General features: G+C 41.7%; 1 protein-coding gene across 1 annotated transcript in view; it reads right to left on the bottom strand.

The window, feature by feature from the left end:
• Positions 1-1121: 1121 nt before the first annotated feature.
• Positions 1122-25213, bottom strand: part of PATJ (PATJ crumbs cell polarity complex component) — a 332644-nt gene continuing 308552 nt past the window's right edge. The window contains exons 40-43 of the mRNA XM_081816865.1: positions 24431-24563; positions 11230-11336; positions 7977-8100; positions 1122-3112 (exon numbers count right to left, since the gene is read on the bottom strand). Of these exons, the coding sequence (XP_081672991.1) occupies positions 2966-3112; positions 7977-8100; positions 11230-11336; positions 24431-24563 (511 nt within the window). The 3' untranslated portion in view covers positions 1122-2965. The remainder of the gene's footprint in view (positions 3113-7976; positions 8101-11229; positions 11337-24430; positions 24564-25213) is intronic.

Here is a 25213-nt window from a genome sequence, read left to right as displayed (position 1 = left end):
AAAGGTCATTACGGTCTGAAACCACGAATCATCAGCATGTCTAATTTCAAGCCACTTCCATATATGAGAAAAGAGGTTTATTGCTCGTTTGTTTATGTAATACTTCACTATGAGCCAGGCACTGTACTAAGGCTTCTACCTGGACTTCACTCATGATAGTACTTAGAAACCACCCACCTCCACCCTTTTCTAACTGAAGAAACTAAAGCAAGGGATAATTAAATAACTTGTTCAAGTCCACAAGGCTGGGGAGTTGGGATTCGAACTCAGGGGGATGCCAAGACTCGCCCTCTGGACTACTGTCCTGGCTCTTGTGTAAAGCACCTGTCCTAATTCCTGGTAAAACACTTGCCGCGAGACAGCCATTAATGGATCCCAGATTTTAACAGGACCGGAAAACTCTGTGAGGAGTTGGATTCCACCCCTCCACCCCCCAATTAGGGAACAAAATGGCTGAAGAAAAAAAAAACCAAATCAGATGTAGAAATTACGCTTTTTCATATATAATAAGATTCCATTTGCTCTTTAGGCAACAACACTTAGAATCTTTGGAAACATCTTACACAGAAACCCGGCAGTTTTTTCCTGATTTACTTCCTTCTCATGCTGCCTCCAATCACAACACTTAGATTTCCCAAATGATGAGGCCAAAACAATACATGTGGCTATGAGACCAGTGCTCTTTTCACAAATTCCCATCTTCGTGTCCTCTAAGCTTGTAAGTTCTGGTGCAAGAAAGCATTTTTGGCCAGGCAATTATTTAGTAGTCATGCAGCAGACACAGAACCAGTGATGAGAATTTTGGTCCATTTACTGCAGCAAGAAGTATAAAACATAATTCCCTTAGCAGTAGACTTTTTTTTTTTTTAAGATTTTATTTATTTATTTGACATAGAGAGAGATAGTGAGAGCAGGAACACAAGCAGGGGGAGCGGGAGAGGAAGAAGCAGGCTTCCCGCCAAGCAGGGAGCCCAACTGGGACTCGATCCCAGGACCCTGGGATCATGACCTGAGCCGAAGGCAGGCGCTTAACGACTGAGCCACCCAGGCGCCCCTCCTTAGCAGTAGACTTATAGTGGCATGACCTAAGAGGATAATGTGTATGGGACACAACAGCAATGTAGTATTTCAAATGTGTATTTAATGGCCATTCCATCACAATCAAGCAGAATCACATTTCAAAATATATGAAGTCTTATGTGTGTGTGTGTATACACATGCGTGTGCACAGACACACACACTTTTTTTAAGGTGCATTTTCAAGTTTTATTTGGGCTTCATTTCTTCTTGGCTGCCTCAGGTGTTCTCGCAGGTACAATTGGCATAGAACTTCTGAGCTTGATAGCTTCTCATGCACTGAAAGACAAGGTTCTAACAACATTGCACGTCTTGGGTATGTTAGAAATTCCAAAAGCCATATGTCACTTCAGAAAACTTAATACCAGTCATGAAACACATTATTCAACATAAAATTTAGGCACTCTATACTTTGGAATAACCACAAAATATTCCAACAAGAGTTAATGCACTTTGTGATTACTTCTACTCAAAGGTAATTCTCAATTAAAATCTGTAATTATTAAATAACATTTTTAAATCAGAGCCCATTCCATTTTGTTAACGACTGTGAACCATTTGCCCCATTGTGTTTTAGTTCAAAGATACTAAACTACTTCTATTACTGATCCTGGTCCTCATCTTTCATGGTACATTTTTTACAGAAGAACCTATAACATTCACTGATAAGCATCTCCCCCCGCCACCTCCTGCTAATACCTAAATAAGATTGCCTCTATTCAACTTTAAAGGTATTTTTGTATTTTCTGCTGCCGTTGCTTTCTTAGCATGTAAAACTTTAGCAAATGAGGGGCTTCCTGAAGATCAGGAAACAGTCAAGTTCTGATTCTTAGGCTGAGTTCATTTCCACAGTCACTTGGTGGCCAAGCATGCTGCTCCATCCCTATGTTCCTACAGTTTGTGCTGCTAGATTGACCAGTAGGGAGCCAAGGGGAAGGATGCTCAAATTTGTCACTCCACTTTGCACAAGCCCAAGGCCACCCAGACCTCATCTGACTTGAGGGAAAACTTACTGATCTCTGCAGACTGGTTCTGGGGCTTATACCTGCTTGTCTGAAGACTGAAGGGGAGGCAATGATGCCTGCCTACTGAGATGCCATTAACTCCAGCTGAACTTCCTGGACTTGAACATGAGTTAGCACGGTTAGAATTCAGAACATGGATGCTAATTGTTCCTGTGGAGAACAAGGTGCATTTGCTCAGTGGTATACGTTTATGTAGCCAAGAAAACAACTAGAAAGCCTTCCAGAATTTTCAGATTACAGTCTGCAAATGGACTCATCATAATCACCAATGACTAGCTTATAAAGATCTATCCAGAGAAACAAATTTGAGACATATCTGACTCTAAGTCGTGCAGAAAAGAGCACAATAATTTCCCACAGGAGACTTGGGTGTTTCATCATGGGGATCAATGGTAAGTTAATTACACTATTAATGTTTTCTGGCATACCTGAAGAGACAATTAGCATAAGTAAATCATGAGTGAGATGACAAGTTGCTTAACATTTGTTTCTGTTCGTCAGAGGACATGTGAGCTTGCTGTAAGCCTCTTAGCGAGGAGGTATGGGCAGAGAAGGGCACAGGAATGAGAGGTGGTTAACTTCGGTTGCAGCAAACAGAATCAGAACCAGTTACTACTAGTGGCTAAACATGGATGTGAGATGCAAATCAGGTAAGACTCGTTCTAGGTTTAGAAATTCACCTCACCAAGAGGCTGAAGGTTGATTTGGATAATTCCCGTGACATCTAGCCGCCTCTCCTGAGCAAAGAGGGTGAGGGGGTAAATGAAGGTGGATTCTAGTGGAGGCTGCTTTTCATCCTCTCTCAGAGCTTCATCTTCCTATGGATACTCTACAACATCTATCTTGTGATTAGGACCCGGGGCTCAAGACAGCACAGTTAAGATTACAGTCCCTTTCTGGCGTTTTAGAATGGCCACAGCTTGCTCATGAGTAACACCTTCCAGCGTCTCGCCATTGACAGCTAAAATCTGATCGCCTCGCTTCAACTGGCCATCATCTGCAGCTGCTCCCTACAAACAAGAGACATTCCAGTTTAATCCAGGACCAAGCAGTTCACAAATAATATTAATATTATCGTGTGCTTATGAAAAGAGTAACATTAAAAGCTACCAGTTAAAAGTGATTTCTAGGTAATGTTTTTCAACCAGGAAAATTACGAATGTAGGATGTGTTACTTGAATAATGGTTGAATAGTAACCATAATTATGCACTGCTTAGGTAACATACTAGTAGACATGTACTCACATTCACATTTCTTTTTTTTTTTTTTTAAAGATTTTATTTATTTATTTGAGAGAGAGAATGAGAGAGAGCACATGAGAGGGGGGAGGGTCAGAGGGAGAAGCAAGCTCCTTGCTGAGCAGGGAGCCCGATGCGGGACTCGATCCCGGGACTCCAGGATCATGACCTGAGCCGAAGGCAGTCGCTTAACCAACTGAGCCACCCAGGCACCCCACATTTCTTTTAATACAAGTAGGACCTTATTTCAATATTCAGTATGGAATGGAATTTGAACGTCATATTCACGAATACATAGACACTGACAAAGGCAGAACTGAATCTGGTGTTAGTCTTATTGCCAGTAACATCATTACATAGGGTTCCCATTGCATTATTAAGATATTAGCACTGAGGTGATCTGTCAAAAATAAGTGTAGCCTCGGGCACCTAGCTGACTCAGTTGGTAGATCATGCAACTCTTGATCTTGGGGTCAAGAATTCCGAACCCCATGTTGGGTGTAAAGATTAAATAAATAAACTTAAAAAATAAATGCAGCCTCTAAAATGGAGTGAATTGTACTGTATGTGCGTTGTATCTCAATACAGTTGTTTTACATAAACATTTACATAAAATACACAAAGTGTAACATCTCTAAAATTTTGCAATATCACATTCAAAAGCTTCAACTTCATTTATCTTTCATCATTTAGGATTCTGAATGATTACTTTCATTATATACTCAGTCATGCATGGCTGCTCAAAATGGTACAAAGCAAGTGAAATGGGCTTTTTAAAATTCTAAAACCAAGTTATCTAAAAATACCGTGATATTACTAGAAATATTTTGGATGAGTAAGGAAAGAAAATAACCTAGGCAATGATTTGTAGGAGGCTTTCTCCTTTTGTTGGGGTAACTGTAAAAATCCCTTGAGAAATTAGTGCCGGGAGAGTCCCCTAAATGATGTTGAAGTGCTAGGGAAAATAATCGAGGCCCACAGTCCTGATGGACTCAGGCAGGAGCCAAACTGAGAGGCACTAATGCTCCAGAGACCTGTGTCTACCTGCAGTATGAAGGTCCTCAGGTGATGGGTGAATTATCTAGAATTTCAAAACTGTGAAAAGGGTGGAGTTCTGGTATTAAGGTATAATAAAGAATATTCAAAACCAGGTCTGTACTGGGGGCTAATACCAAAATTAAAAAACTTGTAACTTCATTCAAATCTTTTTTTTTTAAGAAAGTATGTTAACTGCAACACAGACAAGATTAAACAGCTTGTGGATAAAATCAGAATTACTTGGCTAACTTGATTTTATTAAATGTTACATGCTAAGATCTAAGGACTTTAGGAAACCTCAGATATTTGTGTACTTTTTTTGAAAAGCATATCCAGTTTTTTAAGTTTTCATTTTCAGTAATGCAAAAAAGGGTGACTTTTCAACTTTCTGGAATCTGTATATTTTTGCAGGTATTGCTGTGTTTACCCGGTCATTACTACTGACCTCTCCTGCTTGATCAGTGTGGCATTTGTAGACTAAGCAAAGGAAGAAATAAATGATTCACAGACAGACCTCCATCTAGTTCATAAATGTGGCTTTACTGACTTGCTGTGTCCCCAATTTGTCACTCAGCCTTCCCTAATACTGTAAAATAGGCATCTACTACCTACCTGTTGGCCTATTCTAAGGAGTGAGTGTATGGCACATGGTATTTACTCAATAATGGTGGTAGTGTGTGATAAAATAAACTCTCATGGTGATTGAGCTCATGTTTTCAGATTTCACAGTCTCTGAAAAGCTGTTCCCTAAATGCTCAGGATTGTTGTAGTCATTGTAAGCCAATGTCTTGTTGGCTTATGGTAAAATCTGATTGCTGAAAAGACTGAGACCTAAAGCTGGCTTTGACTTTGAAGTTTCCAATCAAACACCTGAAAGAAATGGAAGGTTCTGATAGACCGTTAATCAGATTAAGTCCCCAAAATCCTATACATTCAAAGTGCCTGTCATGCTTCCTATTTCTGGAGGGGAAAAAAAGACCTCGATGGGCCAAATTAATAGCTTAGTTGAGCAAGAGAATTATTAAAAGAAGCTTAGGGACACTAAGAAGGTCCCATAAAAACCCACACCCTGTGGTGGGTATCTGAGATCCAGAAACTTGAGAAGACAAACATTTTTAAGAATAAATGATCGTTGCTGGGCGCCTGGCTGGCTCAGTCAGAAGAGCATGTGGCTCTTGATCTTGGGGTCATGAGTTCAAGCCCCACGTTGGGGTGTAGAGATTACTTAAGTAAACTTAAAAAAAGAGTGTATGTTCATTGTTTAAAAACATGGAAAACATATGGCGATAGTTCCTACATCCTCAAAATTCCTATGGAGGAAATGTTTAGCTTAGTGTCAAAATTCATTTTTAGAAGGATTTCACCATTAAAAAAAAAACAAAAACAAACAAACCAAAAAACTCTTCTGCTAGTTTTTGGTTTATTGAGTCTCTAAAGAAAACTTTTAAATTTGGATATATTGGTTCACTCAAACAAATGAAAAAAAAAGTCATCCAATGAGATATCATTATAATAAACACTATGGAACTATCTAAAACTAATGATAATAATTGTTTGCAGTGGCATATTCTTTTATTGAGACTGAACTAAGTAGGCTATTAGCTAGGGCTTTAGAACTTTTTTTTTTTTAATTCAGAGCTTTTCATTTTTAGGTGTTCCTCACTTTACAAACAAAGGTCCATTCCTTAAAAAATAAAACATATCAAGGATATTCAATATTTCCTCCTAGGTTACCACTTGCAGATGTGCTTTCTAAGTGAGCACTTTCAATGAGGACCTTTGAAGAGAGATTCTGTGGGAGCTTCCGTGCATTCATTATCCCCACTACTTTGTCCTGTGATCTGATGGTGGTTTCTTTTCAAAACCCACCAGCCATGCATGACCATTTCATTCTCAGCTGTATGTTCTGTGGACCTGACCGAAGGGCCTGCACCCGGTCCCACTGTCTGTGAGCTGTCTAGATGGGTACAGCTGGTGTGACTGCTAACTCTAGGCTGTAGGTCAAAAGGCCTGAGAAACTAACCAGTCCTCTGTTTGAACACAGCAGATCCACCTATGAAGTGAGCAGGGGATTACAAACATTCTGGAAGAGCTTTATGGAGGCCAAGGCAGGGAAGCAGAATGTGTTTTTCACTATTCTTACCTACATAGCTGGCTTTTGTAAAAAGCAAAGTATAATAATGCCCCCCCAAATAATTGTCACAACTACTTTGTTACATATATATATATATTTAAATATATCCAAATTTAAAGATGAAAATTATCACAACTACTGTTGTCTTAGGAAAAGGAGGGTCTGTATGTAGCTTACCACCTTGGGAATTATCAGACTGGGGCGGCACTGCTATCCAGAATGTTTCTGACCTGCCTTTCCTCTCCCCTTTTGCCCATCACCAGGTCAACAGGTGTGTGGTTTGGGAATAACAGGTCTTCTAAATAGGCACCCTAACAAATTGGAAACAGGTGGGTAAATCTGCAGCTGCCTACTGTGTTCCAAAAGGAAATGCCAAATGACTTAAGGATTATGTCAGGTCATAGTTAGGTTCCATTAACAGGTGGTAAGAGCTGCACAGGTAAAAGTGAACTTGCTATTTAGTGTATAGTATAGCTTTCTAGAAAGAGTATCTATCTTATTTCTTCTCTTGAAGACCTTTATTTCTTTAGGAAAAAGCAGTAGGAGGCCACTGGATCAATGAGTAAACAAATGACTGCGATAAAACCAATGAAGAATAAAGTTGCACTATCAACACTAAGTCCTTTTCAGAAATCTTCAAAATTTATAATAAAATTGAATTTCAACTTTAAAAATCACAATAAAGTTAAAAATAACTCATCTAAGGGGCGCCTGGCTGGCTCAGTTGGAAGGGCATGTGACTTGATCTCTGGGTTGTGAGTTCAAGCCCCACATTGGGCGTAGAGATTATTTAAATAAAGAAACCTAAAAACAAAAACAAAAACAAACCCTTACCTAAGAGCCATCTAGAGGCAGCGGTAGGAATTTATACCATGACCTATGTATCAAGTAGGATGTACTGCTATGTTTAGTTCCTGAGAAGCACTATTACGCAGTCAGGGTCTAATTTAGTGGCCTGATCCTGCAAGTACCTTAGCAGAGGCCTGGAATAGAGAGAGCAACTTAAGCTAAAGCATCCTGAGGTTACTGGTGACAGCCAGACATTAATGCGGTACCGACCCAAGGCCCGTACAGAGCTTTCTGCTCCCCGGCCCTCTGCTGTTATCTCTTCTTGAGGGAGAAAGCCAAACTTCTGTTCTAGCCCAGAATAATACTTCCAAGGCCAGCTTCCAAAGAGTGGGGAACTGCTCCTTATATCGTGTTCTTGAAAGAAGACACTCTTTTAAAATCTACTTTTGTAATAGGGTCCAAAGAAAATTACTCTTCCTGTAACTCCACTCTTATAAAAGAACTCCTCTTTCACTAGTCTGGTGTGGGAATGTCCTACACAAGGTTAAAATGAAATAAGCATATAAGCACACACCCAGGTAGAGGTAAAAGTAAGCAAGGCAAAGCACTTTAAAAAAAAATCTCACCTAGGTTTAATAAAAAAAAAAAAAGTACAGTAAAAAGGAAAAAAATACCTTTGCAAATATAGTCTTGACATAAATTGGCAGGTCTCCATGGGGACTTCCATAACCCCCTACAATACTAAACCCCAATCCTTCAGAGCCTTTCTCCAAAGTAATAATCTTAGGTGGAGGTGTTCTGAAAACACAATGCACGCTGTTTAATTCAAGAATAGATATTGAGAGGGAATTTCATTTTAATGGAAGAACACAGATTTGAGAGAGACTTTCATACTGCGAAACCATGAAGGCCAGTTTATGAAATCGAACTCTCAGAGAGCAACCTAGAAGCTTACTTTTACATTTCCCGTGTCACGCGGGACTGAGGAGCAATATGTCTTTAATGACTTGATGTTTTAGGGGTTTCTCTTTCGTAAAACTGTTTTTTAATGAAAAATAAAGTCATGATGCTGAGCTTGTCACAGCACCCTTCTATATGCTTAGTTTTTAACCTTGACACTTACTGTTTAAAGCTGAATGAGACTGTCTTTATATCCTTAAAGAAGGTGCGGGCAGACGGAGAGGTGGGCTTTCGCTTAGCTTAGGGGCAGACCGCCGGTCTGCAGGTGGGCTTCTGTGCAGGATAGGGACGCCAGCCGCAAGCTCAGCACACGGCTGCTCCTTTTCTGCCCAAGTAGCCCCATACACCTCGCCCACCACTTCCCCCTAGGGGACCCAGGGTGGGAACTCATTCTTCAAAGCCCCCCTTCCAAGGTGATGCTTTCCTTTGGGAGAGTCAGCCGCTCCTCCTTTGTATCCCTCTGCAGCGCGGCCAGATGTCCACCATGCGCTCGCTATACTGTGGTGTGCTGCTGAGTCATCTTTCTCCTCTACCAGACTACGAACTCCTTAAGTCTCTGTCACCTGTCACCTTTGTTCCCGGCTGTCTGCATTGTGCTTGTCACAAACTCAGGATCATGACGGTGTCCATGAGAAGGGAAATCCGGGAGAAAAGAGAGAAACCAAGGAGAAGCAAAATGGATAAAGACTGTCTGTTTCAAATGGGTAATTTAGATTTTCAAAGTTTCGTCCAGTGTGGAAGTCTTCTCTCTTAGAAATAACATGGCTAAAAATTAAATGTGGGCTCAAGTCGTTTAAGCTTAGCGAATGCCAATTTCTTATTCCCAAATGCCCTTGTCCAAAGGGTGAAAACCTAAAGGAACCCCGGAATCCCGGCACCTATCTTCCCCGTCGGGGGTTCATATTTACACACTGGGCAGGAAAGGGGCAGAGCTGTGTGGTATAAACTCAGCCGTTCATGGATTTAGAGAAATCTGCAAAACTGGGATATAAGCCACCTTTGCATACGCTGTTCTGACTAGAATATTCCTCCATCTCCCCCTTCCTCAATTTTGCCCGGCTTATTTTCGGGTGGATTTTCAGCTGGTTCACACCGATGTACTTACTGGTTGTTTACAGCAGGCAATCCATAGTAATTGCTGAACGTCCGTGTCATATAAATCATTAACTGTTTTCAATGCCACTCCTGCTTATTCCAATTCTTTTAAAACTCAGCCGAAGCGGTAGTGTCTCCAAGGACACGCCCTAACAGGGTTGTGCCCCACTTCCACGGTTTCACAGCACCCTGTGCTTATTTATCTCTCTCGTGGAACGTGTCTCCCCTATACTTATCAACTCTTACAAACGTGGATTTATGGGCCTGTTTTCCCAATTCTCTGGCAATTCCTTGAGGACTGGGGCAATGCCTTCACCTGTTTTTTAAATTTGAATCCTCAGAGCCCAGTACGTGTACAGTAGCCGGCCTTCGGAAGGTGCTCAATAAAGATCTGCTGAAATAATGATGAATTATCCCCTACGGCCACACGGTAATGATGTCATGAACAAGGCTCCCCATTTCATGACTTCGTGGCCTTGTAAGTATTCTCCGTCATGGCGCACTGGCCAGACATGAATTGGATACATGGTTCCTCTTCAAACGCAGCCCCCTGTTTCTAAGGATACTGAAATAGGAATCTAGATGTCTGAAGTCACTGTCTTAGAGCTAGGCCCTGGGAGCCACCAAATCACTAGAGACCCTCGTAATTGTGCTTCTTCGTGATGAGAGACCTGTTTTCACGGGGAGAGGGGGAGAATGTAACTCCACTCCTCAGTTGGCAACCTCAGATGGAGTTTGCCTCCATTTATCTCACATTTTCAATCCGTTTTAATTTACTTTCATATAGAAGACGAATAAAAAAGAATCTCCAAATGTTAACAGCGGTTGGATTATAAATAATTTATAAATCCTTTTATGCTAGTGGTTCCCAACTTGCCAGGAGCTGTGGTTCCTAGCAAAGGAACCAAGATTACAAGGGCATCTCTGTACTTCCATAGGGACATCAAAGGATGCTAAAGGTGAACCAGGTACTCTTCCTATAATAGGGTCAGGGCCGCTGTAACTTGAAAATATCGTAATTTTATGTATTTGTCATATTTTAATAGCATGCATTTATTACTTTCATAATGAGAGAGAGGTAAAAACGAGCTTAAGTTTAATATTCCTTCCTCAAGAAAAACAAACTCAAAGGTGTCATTTAAGCTGCGAGGTACCGGGAGAAAGTTCGAAATGTCTGTGACCAACAGCGCTTTCCAATGAAACATTCAGATCCGTCAACAAGCATTTACTGAGCACCTACTGGTGACCAGGCACTAGTGGTACGGAGAGGCATAACTTTAGGCAGCATTTCTGAAAATACAGATCCTCTGCCGATCGGTAGCAAAACTGCCCTGGGGAATCCACTGCAGACCACCTCATCAGAGTCTCTGAGAATGGGGCCAGAGAAATGAGCCATTTTACATATGCTCCGTGGATATTTAATGTGCACATTCCAGTGTGAGAAACCCTGCTTTCATGAACAATTGTAACAGCAATGATGGGTTTTAATGAAGAATCCCAGCAAGTGTAACAGTAAGATTTAATCTCGGCACAAGATTTTAGTTTAGAACACACAGTTCCCTGCATAATACAGCAGGGTGCACCTGGGCTGTGAATCTGTGATTTCTTAAGGAAGAAGGAACCGTGTCAAAGTAACCAGGTGCAGTGTGTGTGCAGGCCCTTGACAGTAGTCTCTTAGGAGGTTCTACGTGGAACCAAGCCTGGTGAGAAATCAGGAAACCTTGGTGCGTTCCTGGAGATTCTCTAGGAGTGAGGAAAGGTAATGTGTACTTCATCCCTCTTCTTCTCTAGAAAGCACACTCTAGATTCTGGAAAGGTCTCGCTGAGCCTTGCCCACACACGTAATAGGCACTGTGCATCTCGAATACTCACTCTGTGTCTTCTGGATGGTGTTCAGCAGCGGGAGAACCAAGGTGGTAGCTTGTAGACATGTTTTCAAGCTGAGTTGCTATGGCGCTTATGTTGGTATCTGCTACAACCTGGGGGAAAATCAGAACAAGAAAACCCACTGTAAGTCCGGGGAGAATTAGAGAAACCACACGATCTTCAATGGTTGGTTCTCATCCTCATCTGACTCAACCTATTTGCAGCATTTGACACAAATGGATTATTCTCTCAAACTACTGTCTTCATTTGGCTACCATGACACCATACTTTCCTAGTGTCCTTTCTATTTCCTGAACCTCTACGGGAGTGCCACAGGGCTCCGTCCTTGAGTTTCTTATCTCTCCCATCTAAACCTCCTCTTAGTTAGCTCATCTTATCTTGTCTCACCCTACTTGATCATCTAAATACCATCTCTGTAATACCAATCTATGTAATGATAATTCCTGAATCTGCATCTCCATACCACCTCTTAACTCCAGATCTCTCTATCCAATCACCAGTTAGTGGGATGTCCAGCAGGTATGTCAAAGCTAACATGCCAGGACTGAGCCCACTCCCTCCGACCTCTGCTCTGGTAGTCTTCCTCATCTCAGGTAACTACAGCTTCATTCTTTCAGTTTCAACAAATGCCTCAGTGTCGTCCTTGACTACTCTCTCACAACCCACATTCAGTTCTCATAAAATTCTATTGGTCTTTTTTTTTTTTTTAAGATTTTATTTATTTATTTGAGAGAGAGAGGGAGAGCACAAGCGGAGGAGGGGCAGAGGCAGAAGAAGCAGGCTCCCCGCTGAGCAGGGAGCCCGATGCGGAACTCGATTCCAGGACCCTGGGATCATGACCTGAACCGAAGGCAGACGCTTAACGACTGAGCCACTAGGCGCCTCTCTATTGGTCTTTCTACAAAATCATCTCTTGCCTGGAGTTCTACAAAAGCCCCCTGGCTGTTCTCTTTGCTTCAGCCCCTCCCCGACTCATTCCATAGCAGCTAGAACGGTCCTGTTCAAACACAGCAGATGATTTCACTCCTCTGCTTAAAACTGTCCAAAGGAAACCCAGCTCCCTAAGGTCACAAGTTTAAGTCCTACTATGACCCACAAGGTCATCTGCGGGTAACCTGCCCAGTTATGTCTCTGCTTTCAGCTCTTAACATTTTCCTCTGCGGCCACGGTGTTCCAGCCACACTGGCCTCCTTGCCGTCCCTCTAACATGCCAGGGGCGTCTCCACCTCAGTGCTCCGCCGGTGCTCCACCTTCTGTCTGGAACACTCTGCGATCAGCATCTGCACGGGTGGCTTCTTCACTTCCCACAGCTCCTTGGCCACTGTAACTAAAATTTCCACACCAACACTCAGCCCAACATTTCATACCCTCCTCTGCTTTGTGTTTCCTTCTCACCACCACTACTGTCTAACAAACTTCATCTATTTTACCTTATTTATCTTATTGTCTGTCGCATCACATTAGAGTGCGAGGGCAGGAAGCTTGTCTGTTTCAGTCACTACTGTATCTTCATTATGTACAACACTGCCCAGCATGTAGATGCTCAAATAATATTTGGTGAATGAAAGAAAGAATGAATGACTATCTCTGATTCCCTATTGTTTTTTTTAGATGGTTCCAAACAATAGTGCATGACAGGTAAACATCCACTTTACATTTGTAACCTGCAAATAAATTCAAAAGCATTCAAAAGAAATATTGTATGGCTGTGACAGCTCACACTGGGACACAGAATGAGGTTCTGGAGTTCAGTTTCTGCCATTTAAATGGTGCTGTGCCTGAATTTCAGCTTTCTCATCTGTTGAACGGGAATCATAAAAGCCTGCCTTGTATGCTTAGCCTGGAGATGCCGTCCATCTCCACTAGTTCTGAGCTGCTTTCTCCAGAGCTCCCGGGCTACTCCTCGTTCTGACCGGTGGTTCTTCTTCTAGGTTATAGTCGTCAGTGCAGAAGTACGGAGTGAGGCACCTGACACCAATGCCAAGAACTGGATTTGGCTGCAGTTTCAGAAAGAGCCAACAGAGGGCACGGCTGCCTAAACTGCTAAGTTTAGCTGCAACTAGCAGATTAACAATAGTAACAATAGAGTTTTTACAACAAGGAAAGCAAGGGCCAGCCCTGGCGAGTCAGAACACATTTTGGTGAAGTATCCTATTCTGGGGGAAAACACAGCTGTGTGCAAGTTATGGAATCTTCTCGAAATACCATCATATACAGAATGGCTGAATGAACTGGGCAAGTATTTAGGATAAGAGACAAAGGGGAAAAGATAGACTTGCCTTGACCACAAGAGCCCCTCCGCTTTCCATCAGCCCTTTCTGTACTCTCCCCACAGCTAGTGTATCGGAGAATTTGTCTTTGCATATGACCTCCTAGTCTGATATATGCAATTGTCAACTTACCATCTGCATTAACCAAATTCAAACTTTTGATCCAACAACCATTTTCTCATTCATTTTCCCCCTTAGTAGATGGCACCTCTGACTACCTGATTAAAATGTGCTAGGTATAAGATTGAAAATACTTTTTTTTCAAATATTTTTAAAGATTTTATTTATTTGACAGAGAGAGACACGGCAAGAGAGGGAACATAAGCAGGGGGAGTGGGAGAGGGAGAAGCAGGCTCCCCATAGAGCAGGGAGCCCGATGCGAGGCTCGATCCCAGGACCCCGGGATCATGACCTGAGCCAAAGGCAGACGCTTAACCCACTGAGCCACCTAGGCGCCCCAAGATTGAAAATACTTAATTGCTCACTGGTGACGACTGTCTAACTAGAAAGGATGCCGGGATGCTAACCACACAGGTGCTTACTGAGTATCAACCTGATACATCATCCCTCTCTCACCTGCCATATGTAATCCACCACCAAGTCTTCTGGATTCTCTCTCTAAAATGCTTCTCAAATCCGTTTCCTTTTTGCTTCTGTGGTGACCATCCTAATCAATTCATCATCATCATCTGCCTTTTAACCGGCATCCCCACTCATCCTCTTCCAATCTCTCTTCTATACAATAATAGCCAGTTATCTTTTTCAATATAAAATGGATAATGGCAATCCCCTGCTTAAAACCTTTCGGTGGTCTCTCTCTGTACTTAGAATAAAACTCAGACTCCCTAATTATATACACAAAAGTCCTCCCCTAGGGCGCCTGGGTGGCTCAGTTGGTTGGGCATTTGCCTTTGGCTCGGGTCATGATCCCAGAGTCCCGCATCGGGCTCCCTGCTCAGCGGGGAGTCTGCTCCTTCCTCTGACCCTACCCCCTCTTGTGCTCTCTCTCTCTCAAAAAAAAAAAAAAAAAAAAAAAGTCCTCCCCTAGCCTGCTCCTCTAATCTCATCAGTTTCCTTCCACTCCACTCCACATTCCAGTTCTCTCTGCCCACAATCTGCTCCCCCCCCAAAAAAACACCAGTTGGCCTGGTATCAGCTTACAAGTCACATTCCTTATACAAGCCTTCTTTACTACTGGTGCTTAAATTAATTTCTCTTGTTTTCCTCTCCATAGCACTCCCAAAATCTTTCTCACAAATTTTGATGATACATATTTCCGTGACTGCTAACGGGTCTCCCCCACCTCCCCATCACAGGATTCATGAGGATAAGGACTGCTTCTTGGTATGAACATGCCTGGCACGTAACAATTGCTTAATGAGTATTTGTGGAGTGAATGAACCCAAAACCTTCCTAAGGAATAGGGATTATGGGACTCAGTTTTCTGAATTTCCACAGAACAGAGTGAGACTGATAGAGGTTACAAGGAGATTGGTTTTGGGTCCTTTTAAGGAGAAAAAAACTCTGGTCAGGCCGTTACAGAATGGAACGGCACAGCTTGTTAGAGCATGAGCATCCTGCCAAAGCAAGCATTCAAATAGAGGCTCAAAATCTATCAATTTGGGATATAGCAAAGGGGATTCCTATATTTGGTGGGAATTTGGACTTGTACTCTCAGCTGGCCATAAACAGACTCTCCATTATGGGGCTGAAGAGGAAAGTCGATAAAATATTGTTTTCTCTAAGGTACCTTCAAAAGCCAAGTTTTGATCGCAACCTGCTCCTTTCTTTGCCCATTTGTTCAACCTATAACAGCGCCACGACTACTGAGTATCAACTGAGCACTTACTTTATGCTAAGCACTCTCCTGAGTCCCTACAGAGGTAGGTACCACTATTATTTCTGTATTTTAGACAGACGAACCTGGAGCTGAGAGGTTAAGTAACTTTCCCAAGGTCAGTTAAGGAGTGAAGGCTGGTTTCACTTCCGTGTCATTTCACTCTAGAATCTTGTGCTCTTAATCATACGCAATGTTAGGGTACAGACCTGGTCTCGGACTCTCACATCAGGCAATTGGACTCACGCTGCATATAGTTAAGTACAGTCTAGACATGACAGTCAGGGAGGAAGAGGGGCAGAGAGATAGTTGAACAAGCAGTTGCAAATAGAGCAGACAGTCATGGCGTGTGGTTGACAGCAGGCGGGAAAACTCCCTGGCTCTCACAAGGTATTATAAGAAGAGGGCTCAGGGCATGGGAGATATATGCCCATGGATGTTCTAGAAGGATCTTTTTTTTTTAGCTTTTAGAAAGAGAATACACTTTCAAGAGTCCATGAAATCAGCCGTATAAATTGTGAAACCACAGTCACAGTTTTATTTGGGTAAAAATTAAATTTTTTTATCTAGCCAGAAAATATAAAAACACTTCTAACAGCACCATCTTACAGAAAAACTCACATCCCTCTAAAATCTGAAGGCCTCTTGCTTACCCCCAACCCTGAAATAAAAAGGGCCTCCCAACCATTGATGATATTAAATCCAAGGGGCTTACCTAGGATCCTTGGAGTTGTTCAAGCTCCTATTTTGTAGGAGTGGAAGCCAAGAAGCTAGATGGGAAATGTGAAGGATTTTCACTGATGGCTTAGTCTTTTGTAGGAAGACAAGGAGACCATAAACCCATCACCCCCAGAATGACTTTATAGCCCCAAGGTGTCTCCATTAACCATCATTAACCACCTTCGTCTCAGAGTTGATTGGTCTTCCCAGGGATAGATTTGTGAAAGGTGATACTCTGATCTATCTCGGAAGGATGTATATGTTCAGATGGGGAGAAGTCCAAGGAGATGTGGCCAAGAGTCTTAGTTCAGCCCTGCATCTGAAGTGTCTTCCCCCATCCACACTAGGGACTAAAAAACACGGAGGTAAGGCTGGGAAAGGTCTATTTATGTGTTTTGAAGGGGGAAGGCAAACAGACTAATGGGAGGTTTACTCATTTTTTTTTTTTTTTTAAGTAAATCTATAACTCCTGGGTACAAACTTCTGTGGTGGTTCGGAAGTAAAAAAAAAAGGGGGGCAAGAGTAGAAGAAACCAAGGGAAAGCAGATGTGTTCCGTCCCTTCAACGGACAGGCTTGAAGTTGATGTTATCTAGTGTGGGGGGCAGATATGAACACATGCTGTTCAAAGTGGAGAGAGGAGAGGATAGGGTTTCTGGGTAAAGCAAAGAAGGCTTTGAGGTCCTCAGACAATAGGTATTAAGGTCTGAGCAACTTGAATATGTGGTTCAGGAGCTGTGGTGTCCAGAGTCCTAATTCAGATTAGCAACCTTTCTTCTCAACCCTCATCCCTGGGGACTGGAGATATGGAAGATGTCTTCCTTGCTTCCCACTCACCCTTCAAAACCATCACCTGGTTCAAAACCTGTGGGTCCTTTAAGTTTATGTTTTTCTTTACTGCTGCACATAGTGCTGCTACATATATCTTGAGTGGGTCTTTAAGACAAATAACTAGATGCGGCACTGCTAGGTGATGGGTACGCACAGAGGAAATGGAATAGATCTTCTGAAGCTGCCAAGTGGCTGCAGCAGTTTGAACTCTGACCACCAGGCTTTAATGATTTGTTTCCTCACCTTCTCCCCAACCTTGTTAGGATCAAACATTTAATAAGTGCCTACCCGAGGAGAGGGAGGTCACTGGTCTGAAGGAAGATGAGGAGGAAATCCCTGTACCTGAGGAGAGGGAGACATGTGAAATGGAAAAGGAGGAGGAAGCCACTGTAACTGAGGGGAGAGAGACTCTTGAAATTAAAAAGGAAGAAGTCTCTCCACTTGAGGAGGGGTAGACTCGTGAAATGGAAGAAGAGAAAGAGGGAGTCACTCTGAGAGAAAGACTTGTGAAATGAAGGATGGGGAAGAAGTCCTATCCTCTGAGTCTAATGAAAAAGCAGAGACTTGTGAATCATTGGAAGAAGAACCAATAAGGATGTTTCCCCCTCCAACTGCTCTTGCCCCTCACAGCGTGTTTCCCCCTCCAACTGCCCTTGCCCCTCACAGTGTGTTTTCCCCTCCAAATGGATTCCCTGGTCAAACTGTGTTTTCCCCTCCAGGAGTGTATTAATTCTGATAATGCTTTCTCATGCCTTGGCTTCTTGTGACATTTACTAATTTAGGTTAAAAGCAAAAACTAAATTCAATCAGAATTGTATGTTTTATATTAAAATGATGTATGCTTGATACTTTCTAATTGGGTAATAAAGCACAGGATTTTATGGCATGGACCCCAGGATGAGTACCTTTCCTTAAAAATAGTTTTGGGGGGCACCTGGGTGGCTCAGTCGGTTCAGCATCTGCCTTCGGCTCAGGTCATGATCCCAGGGTCTTGGGACTGAGCCCCGCATTGGGCTCCCTGTTTAGCACGGAGTCTGCTTCTCCCTCTACACCTCGGCCTAACTCCCCCTCTTGTGCTTCTTTCTCTTTCTCTCTGAAATACGTAAAATCTTTAAAAAAAATAGGTTTGGGGATTGTTTTGGAGAATTGAGAAGTCGAAATATTTTCCAGGTAAGTAGGATTATCACAATGTACAAAAGCTTGAGCTCCTTGCTTACAACTTTTCTGAGCTGCCGATCCTGTAGAGGAGTAAGATTAGCCCTTAGATTTGTTAGGAGTCAAATCTTGCAGTACAAAATACAAATTCAACACTCATACCCATCCTGGGTCCTAGATCCATAGTGTGGATATGCTGAAAACCGACAGGAAGGCTGTCAAGTTAAGGTGCTCTCTGAGAAAGCTGGCATCTTAAGATGGGGCACAGAACAGAAGAACAATCAAGAAAAGCTTGCCTTGGGCACCTGAGTCCCACATTGGGCTCCCTGCTCGGCGGGAAGCCTGCTTCTCCCTCTCCCACTCCCCCTGCTTGTGTTCCCTCTCTCGCTGTCTCTCTCTCTCTGTCAAATAACTAAATGAAATCTTAAAAAAAAAAAAAAGAAAAGAAAAGATTACCCTGTCCCACGACTGATATTTGGTGTAACTTAATGAAGTAGAAAGCACATCTGCTTCAAGTTTTTACTTCGAATCTAATGACACTGATTCCAGGGACATCAGAGTATACTGACTTCAACGTATCTGTTTTAAAAATATAATGGTTTGAAGTGTCAAATGTTTTAAGTCTGGAGTAAAATAAGGGGCCAGGTGACTGCTAGTGACATCACCATCTAGTGGCACACATCTCAAATGCCACCTGGAAAACCACCCCGTTTCCAGGATTTTAGAAATGTTCACATCTGCTGACCTCAAGCCCATATTACTATAATGAAAGTAATACAGTGCCACTTATTTAATGCTTACCATTGGCAAGCTGCTATTTTATTAAACATTACACCTCATTTAATCCTCACAGCAAACTTGGAAGAAAGGAGCGATGATTCCTATTTATAGAGAACTGAAGAGTTAAGTGAGAGGACTCAAACACATGACGTTCTGACACTAAAGACTACTTGTTCTACAGAACTTCCCAGCATCACTTGGCTTTCTATCCATCATGACCTCCACAGGTCAGCTGGTTACATATTAGAAACACCTGGGAAGCTTTAGACTCTCTTGAAGTCCATGCCACATCCCAGACCAATTCAATCCCTGTGTAGACTGAGGAACCAGGATTGGAATCAGTGACCTTACTGCACAGCCAAGGTTAAGAACGGCTCACAAGCCACTCCTTTACTGGTACTCACATGTGCCTTTAGATGCTTGCCCTGCACCCTCCATCACACACCTTTTCTGTTCCCAACCCAATCCATCTTTCTCCTCTAGTAGAATTTTTCTGGACCGAATTGGTAACCGTGCTGATTAGTTCACTATAATTTCATATCTTTTAACTCAATCAGCATAGCTCAGCAACCCACTCAACGTGACCAACACTTTTGTGCTAGGGGGCACAGACATTCCTTTGGATTGGTTCATGGTTTCAGGCGGAAATGACCCCCAGGCACTCCCTATTCCCCAACTTTTTGGTTGGAGAGTTTCCAAACAAAGGATTTCACAGGATTTATAAGGAGGGGAAAGGTGGGGTGACATGGATATTCCAGGCATAGAGAATAACACGCTTTACTCTCTCTAAATAATGCACCACTCCAGTGGGTCTCAGGTTGGCTTCTGAACTAACAGCAGCAACAATGCAATGATCATCATTGAATATTTTTTTTCTTTTAAAGATTTTAAGTAATCTCTACACCCAACGCGGGGCTTGGACTTACAAACCCGAGATCAAGTCTCATGCTCTACCAACTGAGCCAGCCAGGCACCCCTTCACTGTAAAAATTTTAATCTTCTGTTTCAGAGGTAATATCATCCCTACCTTGTCTTCTATTTCCTTTGCTCCCAACTACTCCTTTGCTCTCTATTGACTTGCCACCAACTCTGAAAGAAAATCAATTTCTTTAAAGATTGCCAGTGATTTATTTACCAGGTGTAGTGACTTTTCCAGCTTTATTTACTTCTGCTTCATTGGTAAGTGTGCTATTTTTAAAATTCTTTTCTCCTTAAGTGTCTAGAACCTGTATTCTTGACTCCTGGTTCTTTTCTGTTTATTTTTCCAGGATATTTCTTTTTGTGTGCACATGATAAAAAATTCAACACTTTCACTCTCTAGAGACACACTAAACATTTCTCTTTTCAATTCCAGAGGTATAAGCTAAGTAATATGCTTATAATCCTGTTTTAAAATTTATCATCTTGTTGATGTCTATCAACTCCCTATTTCAACAGATGAAATATTCCAGTGGATGAAAATTTAGCTTGCCAAACTCTTCCACTTTATATTATTTTAAAGTTCTACTTGTTTTCTGTGTTTCTTTAAATATACGTTTTTAAACCTCTGTAGTTCTAACAATTTCCAACAATCTTTTATTTCAACTTTAAAGATTTACTTCTCATATTTTCCTCTCCACTAATACATCCCAAATAACCATGATACTAATATTTCATGCATTATGATGTTTGGTTGTATTGATTTTATTATTATGACTTACAATGTTTATATAAATGTTATTTATACTGAGTCAACTACTGTACTAGGATTACATTTCCTTTTCTTGGTACAAATTTATTTTCTCCAAGGTAACAATGATCTCATTTTGTTTAATTTTTATATACTTATCACCAATTGAGCCCCAAATTTTCCCAGTCATCTCAAACTTCTAATTTAAACAGATGAGAGAATTCATCTGTTCCTTTTCTTTCCTTTTGATGCAGAGGCATCTCTCTTAGGTGTCTTCTCACCCTGCTCCAATTTGGGCAAGTTATTCTCTATGCTCGCTATACAGCTGTCCTGGGACTTCCACGTTTCTCAGCATTGAATCCAATGGCTTCCCTCTTTCTTACTTGCTCTTTTGCTGGAGTACATCCTAGAGTAATTTTCTCAGAAACAGACTGCTGAAAAAGAGGTGCCATTTGAATCTCTTGTTCTTCTGTAAGTAGCTTATACTTTTCTTTGAAAGGTTTAGAACGTATATAGGTATTATATTTATTTATCCTGCTTACTGATTCATGGACCTTAGGCTAAGGTTTATTTTTCTTTCTTATTTTTCTGTTTCTCTTTTTGCAACTCCTATTTGTTGGATATTGGATCCCTTGAATTAATCCCATGTCTTTTTCGCTTCCATTTTCAATTGAAGGTTCAAAAAGAAGTCACTGTTTTCTCTATATTATCTTAATAATTATGACATCTCTCTCTCTCTCCCCCCAGACCAGCAGGTGGACCCTCTTATATCAATTTTGTGTGTGTGTGTGTTCTGGAGAATGTCCCCAAAGGGCCTCCCAAACTACTTTGTAGACAGACCCTTAATGAATCTCCCTGACTTCAGACTCTTTCCCCTGCCTTTCCTACTTGTTGTTGACTTCAAGCCTTTGTCCTGTCTTTGTCACCACTGTTTTCATTCATTTATTCAGCCAGTACCTACGATATATAATGTGCCAGGCGGTGGGGACGTTGACATTGAAAAGCCTCATATGGCTTTATTTACCCTGTTCCCAGCAGTGAAGTCTCCCTGAGTATTGGCGGTACATTTCCTTTGCCTACTGGACATCTCCAACTATAATGTTCTCTCCCAATGTCCTCTTCCCATATCCCCTAGTTTAGTTAGTGCTACCTCAATCCACCCATTCTGCTACACTCTTGAATGTTTGCACGATTTCTTAATGGACCCAAAACAAGCCTCACAAGTTCGTTTAGTGATAAAAATCTCTGATACCCTCTTTTTATCTTCTGTGTTCTCAAAGAAAGATGTACCAAAAAAAAAAAAAAAATTCTAGCGGGGAGTCTGGGTTACCTGATTTTGTCCAAAAAAGGTTTGTTTCATGGTCATTCTATAGACAAAGGAGCTTAACCAAACTATCAGACTAGAAAAGCAAATATAATTGGGAACATTTAAAATGACCCTGTGTAACCACATCAATCTCCACTGATCAATCTATGATTGAGAATAAGAAACCATCAGACTTTAAGGGCAGAAATATCTACCTTTTATTAACACCCAGAGACAGAAGTTTATACTGTGGGGAGAAGCTTCTGTAACGATGGTCATCTCTTCCACTCTTTCCTTTTCATCATCCTGCTGTCTGCTGACCCAGAACTTAATCTTCTCTGTACAACCAGCAGTTACTGACTGCTTTGCATGATACACTGACAGTAAGTCTTTTCCACATCATCAGACACAATTACCTGATCTTCCCTACTGCTCTGCCAATGCGCTGGCTCACCTGATGATAAAAATAATTACCTAGTGCCAAGTCAGCTGTAATAACTATATTGCTGGTACGATATGCACATTGTTTTAATTAAGGCAAATACACTATGTAACTGAAAGGCATTTGATGCAGGACACAAGAGTTTTCTGGGTTTTGTATCTAAAGCCTTTGGCAGCACATATGCTCCATACCCATAACTGTGTAGATTATAACTGTAAAAATCCCGAAGGATTCCATTACGCTTTTAATAGCACAGGTTAGAAAATAACACTACCAACTAATGTGATTAATCCAAGAGAGCATTTTAAAACCAAATGTCATTTTCTTAAAATACAGAAAGAGGAAAAATAAGGAACTCGTTCAAAGGTATGTGAATAGTGGCAATTTGAGTGAAATGCTAATTCTGCATGGGAGAGCTTGAGTTCATTGTCATTTAGGGTGTTTTTATGGTTAATGTTACAGTTTTACATTGTAGCTTCTCATTTCTTTGTGAAGAAGGTAGAACTGAACAAATTACATTGGTGTATGAAAATACTGGTAATACCTGATTTTGCTAAGGGAGACATTTTTTTGTCTTGACATAGTTATTAGTTCAAATAACTTCCTTTTAAAAAACCTGTGTAACGAATGGTCCCCAGAGACTGAGGAGTTGCACTTTTAGGCCTCTAGGGGTCAGCATAACTCGAAGGAAGAGCAAGCGCGGCGAGGAAGAAAAAGCAAGAACGCACAGGTGGGCGGGCGATTGAGGTGGGGTGGAGGGAGGAATGTGAGGTGGCAGCGTAAGGTCCACTGAAAGCGAGGACCAGGAGTACAGCAGCAGCTGACTCTACAGTCAGTCCACACAGTGTTCCGGTCTGTGTTCTGCAGAAACCTGGGGACCCAAATCACTGAATAATATGTTGCCTATCGCATCAACTCCCTTGAAACTACCGACAGTATTTGTACGATCTCCTTCATACACGCTGAAAGTAATTTACTTTTTTTTTTTAAAAAGGATTTATTTATTTTAGAGAGGGGAGGGGCAGTGGGAGAGGGAGAGAGAATCCCAAGCAGATTCCCCACTGAGTGCGGAGTCCAACGTGGGGTTCTTCTACCCCATGACCCCGAGATCGTGACCTGAGCTGAAATCAGGAGTTGGAGCTTAACTGACTGAGCCACACAGGTGCCCCATCGTTTACTTTCTGTAATGTCTGTTTTGGCCCTTTGGATTTAGACCACTGAGATGTGAGAGTTAAGCACCACAAAGTGATTCTCCCCAGTGTAATGGCTTTTCAGTTTGAAAGATTTTATTTTTAAGTAATCTCCACACCCAACGTGGGGCCCGAACTTGCAACCCTGAGATTAAGAGCTTCATGTTCTACTGACTGAGCCAGCCAGGCACCCCTGAAATTATTATTTGAAGGCTAGAATGATCTGAGGGGTTGGCTATCCCTCTCTAAGGTACTAAATGGTGGGTTTTATTCTTTTCACCTGTAAACCATTCAGTACTACCTGCAGAAGTGTGGTGATTATAATCATACATTTTGGAAGAAACTCATTAGCAAAACTCGTAGTATCATGCTCTCACTGCACCGTATCAATCTCAGAGACGTGTGGAGTGCTGAAATTTAAGGAGGGGTAATGAACAGCACACCTCCTTTCTACTTCCTGCTAGATTTCCCTGTGTATCTGGACAACACTCTTGCGGACCACAGCTCATAAATAACTGCCTCAGTTGATGACAACCACACAGTGAGAATTTAACAGTGTTGGCAATCATTTATGCTACGGGGGAAAAAGAGCATTATATTTTTTTCCTTCCTTTAAAGGGAGTGGAAGAAACAGCGTCTGGGCAGTTCGGTAACAGGTTTTGGGCATAAGAAAAGAAATCATTTCCTATTCCTCACAAACTTTGATTTACAAAAGAATGCTGGAAGCTAAAAGCCTTGTTGATTTATCATGTGAAGCAAGGAGTAATTTTTCTCCCCTTGTTAGGCTTTCATATAATCATGCTCACTGCCTATATGGGTGGCATTAAAGAATTTCTGAATAAAAATAATAATTTCTTGCTTTCAACCTTCATAATTCACATCAGCAAGCACCCTGCTGGGCGTTGATGCCTGCTACCAGTGATGCTCAATCTTTTTTGCACGCCACTTATCTGCCTCGCGCAGCTGCGTGTCCCATTGATCTCAATACCTGCAGGATAATGCGCCCGTAGGCGTTCTTTAGCAGATTAACCACATCCGCGTGAGACAGCCCATCCAAAGGTTGCCCATTAATGCTGACAATCCGATCTCCAACCTGGAAGTACAAAAGTGGTAGAAAATCACTATCATTAAGAAAAATTCAATTTGAGGAGAATGCTTAAAATTCTTTTTAAGTCGTATTTCCCATTTGTGGCTATTGTGAAGATTCTGTGTTTCTCCTGTGTATGCAAGTTCCAGAAGCATGAGGAATTTTTATGGCTTTCCCCAAATACAGACCAATCAGAGAAACAAGAAGGGGGTCAGGTTTGATTAGGGGAAGGCACGGCAGGCCACTTTTGTATTTTGGCAATGGTGGTTCCCCAATAATGGTGGGGCATACAAATTAACTGTTCAATAAAGCTCTAATGAGGAAGCCAAATATTTTCTCCTTTATTTTTCTACCTAAGTTAAGATTAAGGGGCAGTGGGGAAAAAAAAAATTGTAAGAACGTTAATTCTTCTGGTTGAAGGACAATTCTAAGGTCAAATCTCCCTCAGGTGAAAATTAATTTTGGGTGAAATGAAGTGCTAAAAATGGTATGGGAGGCTTTGCAAATAAGCTGCAATTTCTTCTTCCATTGGGAAGCTTTGATACAAACAATAATATTTTTTTTTTTAAAGATTTTATTTATTTATTTGAGACAGAGAAAATGAGAAAGAGAGAGCACATGAGAGGGGGGAGGGTCAGAGGCAGAAGCAGGCTCCCTGCCGAGCAGGGAGCCCGATGCGGGACT

This window comes from Leptonychotes weddellii, chromosome 4 (genome assembly GCF_054177405.1).
Source record: "Leptonychotes weddellii isolate Sample4059 chromosome 4, ASM5417740v2, whole genome shotgun sequence".
Taxonomy (NCBI): domain Eukaryota; kingdom Metazoa; phylum Chordata; class Mammalia; order Carnivora; family Phocidae; genus Leptonychotes; species Leptonychotes weddellii.
Note: the sequence above shows the minus strand (reverse complement) of the source record. Positions and strands in the feature narration are given on the sequence as shown.